This window comes from Triticum aestivum, chromosome 7B, assembly GCF_018294505.1.
Source record: "Triticum aestivum cultivar Chinese Spring chromosome 7B, IWGSC CS RefSeq v2.1, whole genome shotgun sequence".
Taxonomy (NCBI): domain Eukaryota; kingdom Viridiplantae; phylum Streptophyta; class Magnoliopsida; order Poales; family Poaceae; genus Triticum; species Triticum aestivum.
In genome coordinates, this window is record NC_057813.1 from 497,482,701 (window position 1) to 497,500,022 (window position 17,322).

Consider the following 17,322-nt stretch of genomic DNA (forward strand, 5'->3'; position numbering starts at 1 on the left):
CGATGAATATCAATGGGAAGTCAGCCAAACAGTGTACTTTATGTAGCTGGGAGTTGATTTTCATTTTCTTTGAATGGATATTTTTAATGAACTTAGCAAGAAATTCTATCGAATTTATGTTAACCTACGAGGGAAATTCCATTGGACTTTTTTTGCACACGCCATACAACATGGCCCATAATAATAACGTTTATTGGTTTGCATTTTCAATTCTCTTTCGGTCTTGCACGATCAATCTTGTGTCACCTATGTCAGGTTAGGAATTGCATATGAATAGGACATGAGAATATGACAAGCTACTGAAATGCATATTTTGAATGTCGCCTGACATTGCTTGATATGTGAGAGTTCCAAACCAAAGGTCTTCACCAAAAAACTCGTAGTTGCCTGAAAAAAACAAGCAGGAAACCCGGAGTAAAAGATTAGCCAAGTGATATCATATAACCACTCCCACAACAATAATCAAGTTAGTGGCCATTTGCACCGGTGGTTGTTCGGGAAATTCAGGTACGTGGTCTCCAGCCCAAGGCTCAAGATCAATCAGATAAGAGTGGCTGGATGTTTGAACCAACCTCAACACTGAAGCACCCTAAGCGGGGGCATGAGCGCACGGACTTATCAATGATGATGGATCTGCCATGACAACATCTAAATTAACCAAGCCATCATATTTTTTTTCTGGTAGCTACATACACGTTAGAGCATCTCCAGCCGCGCCGCCAACAGGTTCCCCCGGCGATTTTTTAGCGCCGACGCTCAAAAATCGGCCCAGTCGCGCCCCTAGGAGCCTGTTTTTCGCCGGTTTGGGTCGAAACTGGCGCCGGCGGACCCATGACGAACCCGGCGTGCTGGGGGCGCCCCGGCAATCGTTTTTGGCACGAAAAAACGGCGGGCCCGCCGAGTCAGCGACCCACGCGCCTCGTCGTCCTCATCGCCTCGGTTTCCCGCGGGGAATCAATGCCAAGGCTGCCGCTGGCCAGCCTTCCATTGATTCCTCACGGGCGGCGGGGGCGGCGCGGGCGCGGCAACGCACCACCTCCCGCCATGCGTACACACGGCGCCCACATCCCCCGGCCGCTATATAAGCAGCGCCTCCCCTCACCTGTGGCCGCACCCCACCCACAGCCCCTGAGCTTCCTCCCCGTGCGCCGCCGCCGTCGACGTTCCTCCCCTCTCTCCCCGTGCCTAGCCGCGACGATGGGCGAGATGTTCCCCGGTGATGGGGCGGCGGCCAATGGCTTCGGTCGCCGCTCGTTGCACGAGTGGGAAGCCTACTTGCTGTTCGAGGCCAACGTCCCGGCGCCTCCCGACATGCGCACGCCGGGATGGTGGAAGCTCAGCGCCGGTGGCGTCCCCATTCTCCAGCTGCAAGATGTCACTGCGCGCGCCGACTACTTCGTTGACGAGGTCGGTCGCGTGCGGGCGTCGCTAACGGAGGAGCAGCGGACCCTCCCACAGTACGCCGCCGGCAACCACGAGGCATGGGCGGCGTACTTTCAGCGCCGGCAGGAGCAGCGGCTGGCCTCCACCAACGGGGCATCGGTGGTGCGGGGGGCCAAGAACTGTGTTGGGCGCCCCCAGCCGCACTCTCCACGCCGTCCTCCAACACCTCGAGGGCGGCAACGACCCGCCGTTGACGTACCCTGCCGCCCCGGTCCCCTGCCGGAGCGGCGACCAATGGATGCCCAGGAGGGCCGGCTCCTCTTCTTCCTTCTCCCGCTCCTCCCCTCACTCCTTCGGGTCATCGGCGTTGTTCGGCATCAAGGCCGAGCCCGCGGAGACCGCGGAGACGCCGCTCGGCCGGCGCACCCACAGCGCCGGCATCGTCATCAACGAGGGCGAGCGCGCCTCCTCCTCGGCTCCTCCCCGCTTCGTCAAGCCGAAGACGGAGCCGGGGCTCGCCGTCGTGAAGACGGAGCCAGAGCTCGCCGTCGTGAAGACGGAGCCAGGGCTCGACGACACAGCGTCCTTGAAGTGGGTGCGCGAAGACTGGGCGCGGACGGAGCTGGAGCGCCAGCGCCGCGCCTTTGAGCAGTTCGCCGCTCGGCGCCGTGGCCATGACAAGGGAGGCGTCATCGTCCTCGACGACGACAACGACGACGACGCGGCTCCACCGGCCCGCCAAGGCGACCCTCGGTAGGGGTCCAGCAGCCGCGTGAAGGAGGAGAAGGACGATGAGGAAAACGGTAGCGGCAGCGACTACGCCTATCTTAGCGCGTTATTCGGCCTGTAGTCGTGGCCTCTTGTTTTTTCTAAGTATTTTATCTATGTAAAAAGCTATTTCAGTTCGCCGAAGTAATGTACTGTTTCGTCGAATATTTGTCCCATTCGCCGAATTTTAGTTAAATAAATGTTCAAAAAAAGTTAAAAACAGGCGCTTGGGGCCGACCCTGGGGCGTCGGTTGGGAATCCGATCACCCCTAGGCTGATTTTAGCGCCGGTTCGCCCCCAGGTGGCAATTTTTCGAGCCGCCTGGGGGGCCAATGGCTGGAGATGCTCTTATACAACACACACCTCATACCTTAAAAGAGTGTTAGACGACTTAAGTTATTTACTTAAAATCACCACACTTGAGGTTAAAGTAACAACTAGGTACCATATTTGTGTCAGGGCACAAAAACCATCAACTCATGAACTTTGCTCTTAACCTATAACGAAGAGCACCGATTGTTTGGTAAGCTCATGCAAACAACAAAACTGATAAGTTTGTTGGGCTGATGTGACGAAGACCAAAATTTTTGAGTGACTCATGTGGCAAATGATACGCGGCCCCACCTGTCAATGAATAGAAGGTCTTTCTCTTCGTCACTCTTTTTATGTGGCATTCCATCGAGCACCTTCTAGGCAAGCGGTGGCGTGCCTTGTCGTGCTTGCCCTCGCAGTCAACCTCCCGCACAGTGGACACGGCCAAGGAGCTGAGATCTGACGACGGCAGCAACGCCTACCCGCCGCAAACGTCCTCTCCTCAGACGCGGGCACGCGAGGGGAGGCCGGCGTCAGGCGAAAGCGCGCGTCCACGCTTGAGCCGAGGCGCGCGTCGCGGGAGCGGCGCTGCCCCGACGGCCGAGCCGCCTCCATCTTGCGCAAGACGCTTCCACGCGCACCGTCGTGCTCGTCAACAGCGAACGGGCAAGCTCCGCGAGAGCCGACGCGCACCAGGAGCACATTGACTGGGTGTTCCGTCCATGGAGCAAGCGGCCCTTCCTCTCCACCTATTCGTCTCCCGTGCTCGTACGCGTACGTACCGACTCGCCGGAAAAGCATCCGACAGCCAACTTGTCTGCTTGTCTAGCCAGCTTACATAGCCTAGGTAACGACGACGATCTTGCCGGAAAGTATTCGGCCGGATCGCAAGCTACGCCTCGTCGGAAGTACACGACGAGTTGGGCCAGTGCCAACAGGGGAGCTGGGCGGTGCTAACTCCACCGGCACTGGAGCGGCACGCTCGCGGGCGAGCTCAGCGCGCGGCACAGAGAAGAGCTACGGGCATCCATGGCTGCTCCACGCCTACCCCGCCGGTGCTCCATGGAGAGGCGGACGAACTGCCGCTGCTCACGCTCATTTGCGCCAATGTTTGGTTGAAAAAGTGATATGGAGAAGACCTTCTAGTCATTGACAGGTGGAGCCTGCACCTCATTTGTCACTCTGCTCAAATTTTTGTCCTCACCACGTCAGCCCGACAGATGGGGCCAATTTGTTAGTTTTGTTATTTTGCACGAGCTTATCAAACAATCAACGCTCTTCGTCCTAGCTAACTCTAATGTGGTACCAAATTGTTATCCTAGCCCCAACTATGGTGATACTCCCTCCATTCCATAATGTAGTGCCTATAGATTTTTACAGAAGTCAAACATTACAAACTTTGACCATGTTTATAGAGAAAAGTAGGTACATCTAGAATACCAAATGCACATCATTGGATACATCGTGAGTTATATTTTCAGAATGTACATGTTTGGTAGTGTAGATGTAGACAATTTTCTCTATACACTTGGTCAAAGTTGGCAAAATTTGACTTCACAAAAATCTATAGGCACTACATTGTGGAATGGAGGGAGTATTGAGTAAATAGCTCAACGGACTTGCATAGTCTATGCATCAAAATCATAACTTTTGTAGGTTGCTACGAAAGCTGTACTTCCACAATGCCACCACCTTGTCATCAAGGGGAGTTTATCCAAACCAACCAGTTTGTCAAACATGCAAAATTATCTGTTAATGTAAAATATGAGAATATCGTTTGGCCGCTCACAATAAATAGGTTCTTGCTCACATGCTAATCGGAAAAAGCTAACCTAACAATGTTTTCTAAGAACAAGACAGTACTCATATATATAAATCAAACCCTGTGTGATGCCCTGACCATACTTCTCCGTGGCCCGTGAAGGAAATCCAAACCTCTCGTGGATATGTTATTCCTACAAACAAGAGATAACACGAGTCATTCCACATTACAACAAGAACATTGGTAGTCAATTGACAAGAGAAATAAATTGCACAAAATGGAATACTATTAACCTTCCGTGCAAGGTAGTCCAGTGCAGCCCTGTGACATTTGCTAAGCTTTAAAATATACACTTCCGTATCGATCTGACAAGATAATAGTATACCTGTCACTGCCTGTTGAATCTCTACACATGTTAGAATGCACTATAGGGATATGTATCATATCATCAAGAAAAAAAATCAATTATAGACTATGGCAAGCAAATATATGGACAAAAGATTGTACCTGCCATGACTTGCTCTCCACAGTTTCATCTTCCGAGTTCTTCATCATCTTGACAAACTTTTCGGAATGTTTATCCATGTAAGATATGATAGTGTTTTTAAAATGACCATCTTTGAGCTTAGCCATTGTATCTTGAACCATGATATGACCAATTGCCCCTAAGCCTCTAAGGGCACCAAGAAACGAGAGAGTGGTTTCCATCTCAATCTTCTGATGGTATGCAGCCTCAGCAACATTACAAAATATAGTCGCATATGTCCTAACCATCTATAATTTAGAGGAAAAATGATCATTATATTCACAAGTGTGATTTAAAGTAGCATGACCTTGAGTGAAAGTTACCTGGTCTACTGTATGTTTAGATATTTCTACCATGCCACACCCTAAGCTCGCAATATCCTGGATTGTTTAACAAGAATTGACGTTCAAGCACAATTGATATACAATGTACCTTACACATAAATGAGCAAAATGATAGAGCTGGACCCACTTACCATGACCGTGGAAGCCAAATCCAGAGCTTTTTGTGCACTTTCGTAAACTAATTGTGCTTGTACCTTTTCGTCTACATTCTACAACCACCAAACAAAGAGAAAAAGATAGTGATACCATTAGACTTAGGTATAAGAAAGAAATCACTAAAAAAACTGTAAGTTGTGCATGTGTTTGGAGATGAGATATTTGATACTCAGATTCAAATAAGTTTTTTATATGAGCTGTTCGATTTATGTTTATTTGAAACATTGTATTCTTTATGACTGGGTCTACAAGACAAGTTATATATTCTACATGAAGAACCCCAAGATGCTATAGATGTCAAGAACACACCTCCTACGAAACATTAAAAAAATTACCATGGAAACAACAAAACAACCTAGAGTAGCAATTCATAAAAGTATGTAGGGTTGAGTCGTCAATTCCGTTGATGAGTAGTTTGTTCACTGGTACATCATACTCGTACTATTTTAGGAGGCACATTGATACTTCGTCAGCGATGTTTCCAGTAGTTCATTGTTGGTGTCTACTTGTATGCTCGTATTTAACTATTTCCAAAGAATCACACTGATTCATTCATAGTGCTCCACTAGATTGTGCCCAGTCTTGCATTACTTTAAGCACTATTATAGTTTTCGTATGGACGCACATTCCACTGCAAGATGAAAATACATCATTCCTAAAACCAGGTCATAAGAAATATCATTATTTGTATGCAAAGCGAAGAACAGGAAAAACATAAAGTGCAACATGTAGAAATGACATCTAAAAAAACATGGCATATACTTAATTTTTTTAGGAAAATAAACCAAGGCTAAATCAGTAAGATTAAGAAGAAAAAATAGAACAACTGGTTCAGTGGGCGGGTCAGGTGGGCAGCAGAAAGCTCCAACCACATGCGGAATAAGTAGGATTCACTTAATTTTCTTCTTCTTTACTATATGTTTGGCATGCCTGCCAAACTTTATCACAAATGACAAGTAAAACACTATAGCCATTTTAAAACAAAAAGGCATCAAATTCAAAACAAGTAGCACACTTAGCAATTAGCTTTTTTGCATTGAATGGTTTCATGTGTTATAAAAAGGGAACTTGGTAAACATGTTGCCCACATAATAAAAATGAACTAACCAGATTGCTATCTGAAGAAGACAACTTCATATTGTACTTAGAAATTCGGCCCTTCTCTTTAAGGAATATATCAGGGGGCTCCCGCTTTAAAAGATAATCGATATGTCAGAAACCAGAGCATCAAATCTAATAATCTTAAAGGTGGTTACTCATTGCAATTAAAAACTTACCACACCCATCTCAGCTTTAATCGCGTTATAGCGCTTGAGTAGCTCCTCTACCAAGGGAACATTCTCTGAGGGTGCAGCCTGAGGTAAAGAGGAACAACATAAATTGGAAAAATTAATGGACCCCTAGTCATCTACCGGTAGACTTTGATGTTAAGAATTTGTCAGATTATGAGCCAAGATAAGTTTACGATGGTATGCTGCTAGTAGTAACTTGAGCAAAAAAGTAAAACACGGGAGGTCTCACATATACATAGGATCAAAACTTGCCAGGTAGCAAAACCATGGCACGAGGAGACGATAAACTAATCGAACAGAACAAAGACCAAAATTGTTGCGAACTAAGAAAATCACAAGTTAAGGGGTAACTTTTGCAAGGGTTACTTCCCATCTCCTCGTCGTGACAAGTCGCGCACTGCATGTGCGTCAGCAACTTTAGGAGTTTTGATGGGATTTCTCCCCACGTGCAGGAGGGCCATGTAGGTGTCGGCAGCAGGCAAGTCGTCGGCGAGCCGTGTGCCAAGGTCACATATGTCGGCTATCGTTTATTTTGAGTGGGGCAAACGAGTTGCCAAAATTTGATTTTGGGATCCCTCAATTTGGTTAGATGGACTAAAGGAATAGGTAGGAAGCACAAGGGATGCAGACATCGGACCAGCCCTGCTCGGCATGCAAGGATGGAGGCGACACTGGGAGGAGGTTTCTTAGCTTGCCCTTTGGAGAGTTTTGAAGCTTGCTCATATGTGAAGTGGATTGATAGTGAATGGGAAGGCAGGGCAAAATATATCATCCAGGTCTTGCCATGAAGAACAACAACCTTGAGAGGATAATCAAAGAAATCGAGGCTAAAAGTCTGAGGCAGCAAGAAGATAGGAAGATGAGGGCACAAAGAGTAGCTGAATTATAGGCATAAGATGCTTGGTTTTGCTGCTTTACTACATGTTGGATTGTTTGTCATCATTTTTGCTGTAGATGCAAATAATTGATGTTAGTGTAGATAATGACTCATGTATGTTGTTGAGCTTTTATTAGTGTTGTCATGTGGGGCACGTCCTACAGGCGTGGGCCACGCGGCCAGGAGCAGCAGCCGTCGGCCGCATCAGGCGAGGCGTAGGCTGGGCAGGAGTCCTGGTCCTTATACATTAGTTCCTAGAATAAAAGACTAGTTTGTTACGTATAGGTTTCTAGTTTGTTAGCAGCCCATGGGGCCTTTATATATCGTATAATCAGCACCCTTTGAGGGCAAGCAATAAAGTTATTATCTCCTACCTCTTCCTCTGTCTCCTATCCTCTCCTCCCGCACCATTGAGCAGCCAGGCAAAAACCCTAGCGCTCCTATCCACCTAGACTACGAACTACGTAATTGAGGCCCCGCTGTCTTGGGCACCGAGGCCCTTGACAACTTGGTATCAGGTTCCAGACGCTCCTCGGCCTCCTCCACGCTGCACCCGCCGCCCCGCCCACCTCCATCGCCGCCATCCGCCGCTGCCTCGGTTTCTTCCGCCATGTCGGAACCCACCACCGCTGATTTGGCCAAGATGATCGAAGCCCTGACTGCAACCGTGACATCCCTGCAGTCGTCCGTGGCAGCCCTCCAGAAGAAGAAGTCGGCCTCCTCGTCAGCCGCCGATGTCAGCCACGACGGACAGCACCACAACGATCGGCCCCCGCGGTTTCAGAAGATGGACTTCCCCAAGTTCGACGGCAAGTCCGACCCGCTCGCTTTCCTCAACAGATGCGAGTCCTTCTTCCATCAACAACGAATCGCCGAGGAGGAGAAAGTCTGGATGGCGTCATACAACCTCGAGGGTTCTGCCCAGCTGTGGTACATGCAGGTCCAGCGTGACGAGGGCACTCCGCCGTGGCGCCGCTTCTCCGAGCTGCTCAACCTCCGCTTCGGGCCTCCTCTGCGCGCGAACCTGCTGGGCGAACTAATGGCGTGCAAGCGCACAACGTCCGTCGTCGACTTCCAGGAGCGGTTTGAGGCGCTCCTTCCCCGGGCAGGCTCCTTGTCGGAAACGCAGAAAGTTCAGATCTTCACCGCAGGCCTCCAGCCACCCCTCAGCCTCGACGTGGAAATCCATAACCCGCAGTCCCTCGCCGTCGCCATGAGCCTCGCCCGCAAATTGGAGCTGCGCGACCAGTGCGCGCTTCCCGCCGCGCCACCGGTGCGTTTTCCGCAGAAGGGCATCCTGCCGACGCCAGGACCACGCCTCGCGCCCCCCGCACCGGCCCCACCAGCCGCACCCCAGCATGGCCACAGTCTGCCGGACGGGCGCCCAGTCAAACGTCTCTCCCAGACAGAGATGGAGGAATGCCGTCGCCTGGGCCTATGCTTCAACTGTAACGAGAAGTTTGGCAGGGGCCACAACCGCGTGTGCCAGCGCATCTTTCTCCTCGACTTAGCGCCGGACGACGACGACGACGACACGACCTCCGCTACTGATGATGCATCGCGGGCTGACCCTCAGATCTCGCTCCACGCAATCTCCGGCGTGCGCATGAGCGAAACCATGCAGATGCATATTACTCTCGGGGGTGTCTCCCTCCTCGCCCTGATCGACTTAGGCTCCACCCACAACTTCATCGCCGAGGAGGCGGCCGCTCGTGCTACGCTGCCATCCCCCACCACCGAGAAGATGCGCGTCACGGTGGCCAACGGCGAGCGCGTTCCGTGCCAGGGCGCGTACCGCGTCGTGCCCTTCCGCATCGGCCAAGAGGAGTTCTCGGAGGATTTCCTCGCCTTGCCGCTCACGGGCTACGACATCGTCCTGGGCACGCAGTGGCTGGCGACGCTCGGACCGATCCTGTGGGATTTCCGCGCCCTCTCCATGACATTCTGGCGGAGGGGCCATCGGGTGTGCTGGCGCGGCATTGCAGGACCGGACGGGCCAGCCCTGAAATCATGCAGCGGCCGCGACTTCCTCGATGCCATCATCACCGAGTTCGACGGCATCTTCGCCGAACCCTCCGGCGTGCCACCGCCCCGCAGCCGCGACCACGGCATCACCCTGCTGCCCGGTTCCGCCCCGGTGGCCGTCCGTCCGTATCGCTACCCGGCCGCGCACAAGGACGAGCTGGAGCGTCAGTGCGCCGCCATGCTCGCCCAGGGCATCATCCGAGCGAGTTGTTCCGCATTCTCGTCCACGGTACTGCTGGTCCGCAAGGCCGACGGGTCCTGGCGCTTCTGCATTGACTACCGCGCCCTGAACGCCATTACTGTCAAGAATGCGTTTTCGATCCCGGTGGTGGACGAACTCCTCGACGAGCTCCGGCACGCTCGCTTCTTCACCAAGCTCGACTTGCGCTCCGGCTACCACCAGGTGCGGATGCGTGCGGAGGACATCCCGAAGACCGCCTTCCGTACTCATGACGGCCTCTACGAGTTCCTAGTGATGCCGTTCGGCCTCTGCAACGCGCCGGCAACGTTCCAGGCCCTCATGAACGATCTGCTGCGGCCGTACCTGCGCCGTTTTGTTCTCGTCTTCTTTGACGACATCCTAAATTTCAGCGAGACATGGGCTGACCATCTCCGACATGTGCGCACCGTCTTCACCGTCCTGCACCAGCACCGGCTCTTCGTCAAGCGATCCAAATGCGCATTCGCCGTCGAGTTGATCTCATACCTGGGTCACACCATCTCCGCTGCAGGAGTGGCCATGGATCCGGAAAAGGTGCAGGCAGTGGCCGAATGGCCGCAACCACGCTCGGCGCGCGCGGTTCGGGGGTTTCTCGGCCTTGCGGGGTACTACCGCAAGTTTGTCAAGGAGTTTGGCATGGTTGCCGCGCCACTAACGGCCCTCCTTCGCAAGGATGGTTTCTCCTGGTCGCCGGAGGCGGCAGCAGCTTTTAACGCCCTCAAGACGGCAGTCACCACGGCTCCCGTCCTCGCGCTACCGGATTTCACGCGGCCGTTCATCGTCGAGTGTGACGCCTCGACATACGGCTTCGGGGCCGTCCTTCTTCAGGACCAACACCCGGTGGCTTTCTTTAGCCGGCCAGCCGCGCCACGTCACCGTTCCCTGGCAGCATATGAACGGGAACTCATCGGCCTGGTGCTCGCGATTCGTCACTGGAGACCGTACCTCTGGGGGCGCCAATTTGTGGTAAAAACGGATCACTACAGTCTCAAATTTCTACTTGACCAGCGTTTGGCAACCATCCCGCAGCATCATTGGGTCGGCAAACTACTGGGGTTCGACTTTACCGTGGAGTACAAGGCCGGTAGTACAAACACGGTGGCGGATGCCCTTTCCCGCCGCGACACGGAGGAGACGTCGATCATGGCGATCTCGGGTCCTCGCTTCGACTTCATCGATCGCCTCCGGCAAGCGACGTCCACAGATCCGACGCTCGTCACGCTGCGTGAGGATATCACGGCGGGTACGCGGCAGCAGCCATGGGCGCTCTCCGACGGCCTCGTCACTTTCAACGGCCGCCTCTACATTCCGCCGTCGTCCCCGCTACTCTAGGAGATTCTCAGTGCCGTGCACAATGATGGGCACGAAGGCGTCCTGCACACCTTGCATCGTCTCCTCCGCGACTTCCACGCGCCTAACCTTCGCAAGACGGTGCAAGAGTACGTCCGCACTTGCAGTACTTGCCAGAGGTACAAGTCCGAGCACTTGCACCCCGCTGGGCTGCTGCTGCTGCTGCCGGTGCCCACGGGCGTGTGGACTGACGTCGGCATCGACTTCGTGGAAGCGCTCCCTTGCGTGGGCGGGAAGTCTGTCATCCTCACCGTGGTGGATCGCTTCAGCAAGTATTGCCACTTTGTGGCGCTGGCCCACCCGTACACGGCAGAATCAGTGGCGCAGGTGTTCTTCGCTGAGATTGTTCGTCTCCATGGCGTGCCGCAGTCCATGGTCTCTGACCGCGACCCCGTCTTCACCTCGGCTTTTTGGCGGGAGCTCATGCGCCTCACCGGGACAAAGCTGCACATGACGTCAGCGTTTCATCCACAGTCGGATGGCCAAACAGAGGCTGCTAACAAGATCATTGTGATGTACCTACGTTGTCTCACCGGGGATCGTCCCAGGCAGTGGCTCCGGTGGCTTCCCTGGGCCGAGTACATCTACGACACCGCCTACCAGACAGCGACCCAAGAAACTCCGTTCAAGCTTGTGTATGGCCATGACCCTCCCACTATTCGCTCTTACGAGCCGGGCGACACGTGGGTAGCCGCAGTGGCCAGGAGGATGGCGGAGCGCGACGAGCTTCTCGAGGATGTCCGCTATCGTCTACAACAGGCACAAGCGGTCTACAAGTCCTACTACGACAGACGCCATCGGAACATTCGGCATGACGTGGGCAATTGGGTCTGGCTTCGCCTTCGCCAGCGCGCTGCGTCCTCTCTCAACTTGCCAACCAGGGGCAAGCTCAAGCCACGCTTCTATGGGCCGTACCGCATTTCAGAGGTCGTCAACGACGTGGCTTACCGCCTTGAGCTTCCGGCACGCTCGCGCGTCCATGACGTGTTCCACGTGGGCCTCCTCAAGAAGTTCTTCGGCACGCCTCCAACTGCACCGCCGGGTTTGCCTCCAATCCACAATGGGGCGGCTGTTCCAGAACCGGAGCGCGTGACTTGTGCGCGCCTAGCACGCGGCATTCGCCAGCTACTCGTCCACTGGAAGGGTGAAGCAGCATCATCAGCTACATGGGAGGATCTTGACAGTTTCGTCGAGCGCTACCCCGCTTTTTAGCTCGAGGACGAGCTGCTCGTCGAGGGGGGGGGAGAGATGTCATGTGGGGCACGTCCTACAGGCGTGGGCCACGCGGCCAGGAGCAGCAGCCGTCGGCCGCATCAAGCGAGGCGTAGGCTGGGCAGGAGTCCTGGTCCTTATACATTAGTTCCTAGAATAAAAGACTAGTTTGTTACGTATAGGTTTCTAGTTTGTTAGCAGCCCATGAGGCCTTTATATATCGTATAATCAGCACCCTTTGAGGGCAAGCAATAAAGTTATTATCTCCTACCTCTTCCTCTGTCTCCTATCCTCTCCTCCCGCACCATTGAGCAGCCAGGCAAAAACCCTAGCGCTCCTATCCACCGAGACTACGAACTACGTAGTCGAGGCCCCGCTGTCTTGGGCACCGAGGCCCTTGACAAGTGTAGTTTTCTTATTGGGAACTAACTTTTGGGGATGGATTAGAATTCACCCCCAACACCCAGGATTTTGGGATTTTAAGCTTTTGGGGTGGCTTTTTGGACACTTAGTTTTGGGGACGGACTAGAGCTGCTCTAAGCACAGGCTGCTATACAACTTGTAACCAGCATTAAAATGACAGTACTTATGGTTCATCCTAACAAAAACTTACATTAATAAGAATATATAAATCCAACTGAAGTGAACTATAACTTATCATAACCCATTACGTTAGGCTTCAATGACAAAAATACATGAATCTTCAAAAAGAAGCTGAAGCAAAAAAAAAAGAATAAGAGAAAATATTAAGAACTTCAAGTAGATATGGACTCCACTTACAGTACATAGCAATCATAAAAAAACAGACTATAATGACAAACATGTGAAGCTAAGATAAATTTAGGAGAAGCCTCCATGATAAAAAAAATGGCCTTTTGATACGAGTCAAAGAAACACACATCTAGTTACAGTTGAGGAAAAAAAAGGTCATATAAAAACGAGCATACCATATCAACTACTCCCTCCGTTCCTAAATGTAAGTCTTTGTAGAGATTTCACTATAAACCACATACGGATGTATACAGATGTATTTTAAGTTTAGATTCATTCATTTTGCTCCGTATGTAGTCCACCTAGTGGAATCTCTACAAAGACTTATATTTAGGAACGGAGGGAGTAACAAATAGGTCATCTCAGTAACACATCAGAACAAATGAAAACTGTCATGAACATTAAAGTCCCTCCAGTCAAAATTATATTTCATTATAGCAGTTTGACCAACTTTAGAGAAAAATGCACCAACATCTACAACATCAAATTAGTTTTATTAAATCTACCATTGAATATGCCCTGATAGTACATTTATTTGGTATTACAAATGTTAATACACTTCCCCCAAAACTTTGTCAAAATCAGTGGTGTTTGACTTAAGGCAAAGGTATGATGAAGAATAATTTGGAACGTAGAGAGTATAGCAGATTCCTCCATGGGTAGGACGCACATCGAATTTGATTTCACAAACACATACATGTTAAGGACAGACCAATCAAACAAACAACAATATTGATCATAGCAGATTTGAGTTCCAATATTAGACATAATTTTCTAACAAAATATTTGTCAGATAAACAACGAAGCTCAAAAAAATCAATTACTTCTCAGATGGATATGTATGCCTTACGTTGTTTGGATCGTCGTTTTCTGGCTCTGACTCTGGCTCTGGCTCTGGCTCGGGGAGGTGATCGGCACGCTTGTCACAGTGTGAGCGAAACGCGTCACGCGTGCGGGCATGAATCTTGACCCGCGCCGACGAGGGTCCTCGCCGGTCCAGCAGCTGGATATGAACCGGCCGCGCAATACGGGATGTGGCGGCCACGGCGACGGCGGCGGGGGGTGACCATAAGGTGCCGAGCGGGATCGAGGCCATGTGTGAATTTGGGACGGCCGAGGGCCCAACCTGCGCTTGTGAATTTTTCCAGATGAGATCGGAGAGAAGGGGAGAACACCGAGTTTAGTTTGTACCGGACTGATTAGCTACAAATAAATCACGAAGATATGCAGTACTATTTGATTGCGTAAAATTCTCCAAGATATAGGCGGTAGTATTTGATTGAAGTTGGGAAAGACTAACCTGGATGGAAACGACAGTATATGTGGCCGTATCCAACTGCACGATCGAGCTGAGATTAGAGCTCAAATCTTTCTAGCATGTATGTACAGGTGACGCTCGAGTATATACAGAGATAGATGAACACTATTTAAAAAAAAGATAGATGAACACTCCCCACATTGCAAAACCAACATATGGTTGGTTGGATGGTTAGAGCCTTAGAGGCATAGCGGATTCCCAGCCCACTAGATTAAACTCCTGATTATTCCTCGATTAATTTCAGAATTTTCGACGATGCGCTTTTAGTCGACGATGAGGCGACTACGATGACCTCATAAATCTCAAGATGATATGCCGTCTCAGTGTGTCGAAGCTGCTCATAGAAGTAGAGTGTGTATTCATAGGGATGAGTGTATGCGTATATATTGTGTCTGTGCTGTGTTCAAACATAAAATGTCAATATTGCCTGCATACAAACCAAAAATTCAGACTATAACAAAGTAAATCCCAAAGAAACAGATGTACTATGCTATGCCATAGGCATTGGAACCATTTTGAGGTCAAGAATAGAAACAAGCAAATCCTAGCAAAAAAAAACCCAACCAAATCCAATGCAAGAAAATTTGGCAGAGATCTTTATTCAGCACTCGAAAGCAAAACAGTGACAACCCTTGGGATCTAAGAGCATCTACAACTGGACTTGGCAAATCCGGCCCCTCAAACGCCGGTTGCATCCGCGGATAGTGTCCGGTCATGCCTCAAATTAGCAACTCTGCATCCGCCTCTATCGTATTTCATCCCTTAGATCCATAGAAAGCATGCAAAGAAATACTACGTACTACATACTATGTATTATCCTAGCTAGTCTTCGTCGTCGGAGATGTCCACGTCGACGGTGTCGGGCGCCGGCTGGACGGGCGGGTAGGAGGCCTCCGGCTCATCCTCATCCAGCTCGACCTCATCCATGTAGGCTAGCATCTCCGTCTCCTCCATGGCCTCCTGCGTCTCCATCTTCTGCCGGCAACGGCGTCTGGCCTCCGCAGCCGACTCCTACCAAAGGGAATCGAGGATGGTCTGCTGCTCCACCTGCAGATCCGCATCACCAACATCCTCCACATCCTCCTCCTCCGTCTCATATTCCTCCTCCTCAACCTCCTACTCCTCCTCATCCTCCTTCTCCAACTCCTCCTTTGGATCCACTGCATCCAGAGGTAGCCCCGCGGTGATCCGAGCTTCGTGCCTAGGCCGGACATGCTCAAGGAGCTCGAGCCGGCGCTCCAGCAACAGAAAAGGCTCGCTCCTCACCCGACGGCATGGGGGCATGGCTACTAGGCGGTGTTAGGAAACGTTGCATGGAAAACAAAAACAAAAATTCTACGCACACACAAGATCTATCCATGGAGATGCATAGCGATGAGGGGGACAGTGTGTCTATGTACCCTCGTAGACCATAAGCGAAAGCGTTTAGTAACGCGGTTAATGTAGTTGAACTTCTTCACGATCCAACTGATCGAACGTATGGCACCTCCGTGTTTAGCACACGTTCAACTCGGTGATGTCCTCGCCTTCTTGATCCAGCAAGGCGACGAGGTAGTTGATGAGTTCCGGCAGCACGACGGCGTGTTGACGGTGATGGTGAAGCTATCTCCGCAGGGCTTCGCCTAAACACTACGAAAATATGACCGAGGGATGAAACTGTGGAGAGGGGCGCCGCACACAGCTAAGAGATTGTCGTTATGTGTGGCGCCCCCTCCCACATATATATAGGTGGGGGGAGTGGGGAGCAGCCAGGAGGCGCCCCTAGTAGGTCTGAATCCTACTTGGGCTCCTGCCCTGGTGAAAGTGCGTTATATCGACTAGATGGGGGGGGGGTGAATAGGCGATTTTTATGAATTCTTCACTGAGGAATTTGTTGGTGAGGAAATTCCTAAATGAAGAATTACTTGCAGCGGAATAAGTACTCAAAAGTAAACATAACAGAACACAAGCATAGTCATCATGATGAAATGAAGACAAGCACAGAGTATAGAAAGCGTAAGCACAAGATAACACATGATGAAGCCGAACAGACTGAAGAAGTTGAACCGAGGAAATTGAGAAAGTCTTCAGTCAAAGTCTTCAAACAGATATGAACAAGCACACAACAACATAATTGAGGAAATGAAAGAGTTGAGGAAATAGAACCAGTAAGCTTGGTGAAGACAATGATTTGGTAGACCAGTTCCAACTGTTGTCTCAGTTGTACGTCTGGTTGGAGCGGCTGAGTATTTAAACTCGAGGACACACAGTCTCGGACACACAGTCCTCACCATATTCTCCTTGAGCTAAGGTCACATAGACCTTGCCCAATCACTCGTGGTAAGTCTTCATGTGACTTGCAAACCTTCACAGACTAGGTCACTCGGGGATTCACAATTCCTCTTGGATGCTCTAGATCTTGACGCCTAACCGTCTGGAAGAAGCATAGTCTTCAAAGGTAACAAGCGTCGGATCCACGCAGGATCAATCTCTTCAGTGATGCTCAATCACTTTGGGTTTGAAGGTGTTTTGGTTTGGGTTTTCCTCACTCAATGATTTTCTCTCAAAGTCCTCGGAGGATGGGATGATCTCAAATGACAAGTGTCAGTTTCTCTCGGAGTAGCCAACCAGCTAGTGGTTGTAGGGGGCGACTATTTATAGCCTAGGGAGCAACCCGACATGATAAGACATAAATGCCCTTCAATGATATGACCGTTAGATGGGTAGATATTTTGGGACAGCTGGCACATAACACAACAAGGGTCGGAACCTTGACTCTCAAATTCCTCAGGGCTATCATGTTCCTCACTGTGTAGGCAATCCGCACTGGCGAATTCCTAACTCCTCACTCAGAACAAATTCCTCAGAGACCAGAAGAACTTTGTCTCTGTCACTGAAGAATATGACTAAACTCCATGAGATTTCCAATGGCTTCACTCGAAGGGATTGGTAGGTGTAGGATTTTGAGTTGAGCATCACGTGAAATTTTTTCCTTGGTATTTCCTCGACCCCCTTTAACAGTACGGT

At 50.7% G+C, this 17,322-nt stretch overlaps 1 protein-coding gene across 2 annotated transcripts; it reads right to left on the bottom strand.

Moving 5' to 3' along the window:
* Window positions 1–4,094: 4,094 nt before the first annotated feature.
* LOC123162871 (uncharacterized) lies at window positions 4,095–14,452 on the bottom strand. Of its 2 annotated transcripts, XM_044580625.1 has the most exons (9): window positions 14,299–14,452; window positions 13,849–14,124; window positions 6,529–6,606; window positions 6,359–6,442; window positions 5,227–5,304; window positions 5,075–5,131; window positions 4,733–4,999; window positions 4,519–4,620; window positions 4,095–4,418 (listed from the first exon to the last, which is right to left on the bottom strand). In XM_044580625.1, exons 2-9 carry the CDS (start codon window positions 14,092–14,094, stop codon window positions 4,413–4,415), a joined length of 918 nt encoding a protein of 305 aa, XP_044436560.1. In that variant the 5' UTR covers window positions 14,095–14,124; window positions 14,299–14,452; the 3' UTR covers window positions 4,095–4,412. The 2 variants fall into 2 exon arrangements, with proteins under 2 accessions (XP_044436560.1, XP_044436559.1); XM_044580624.1 differs by lacking the exon at window positions 14,299–14,452 and having other exon boundaries at window positions 13,849–14,270.
* Between the last annotated feature and the right edge of the window lie 2,870 nt (window positions 14,453–17,322).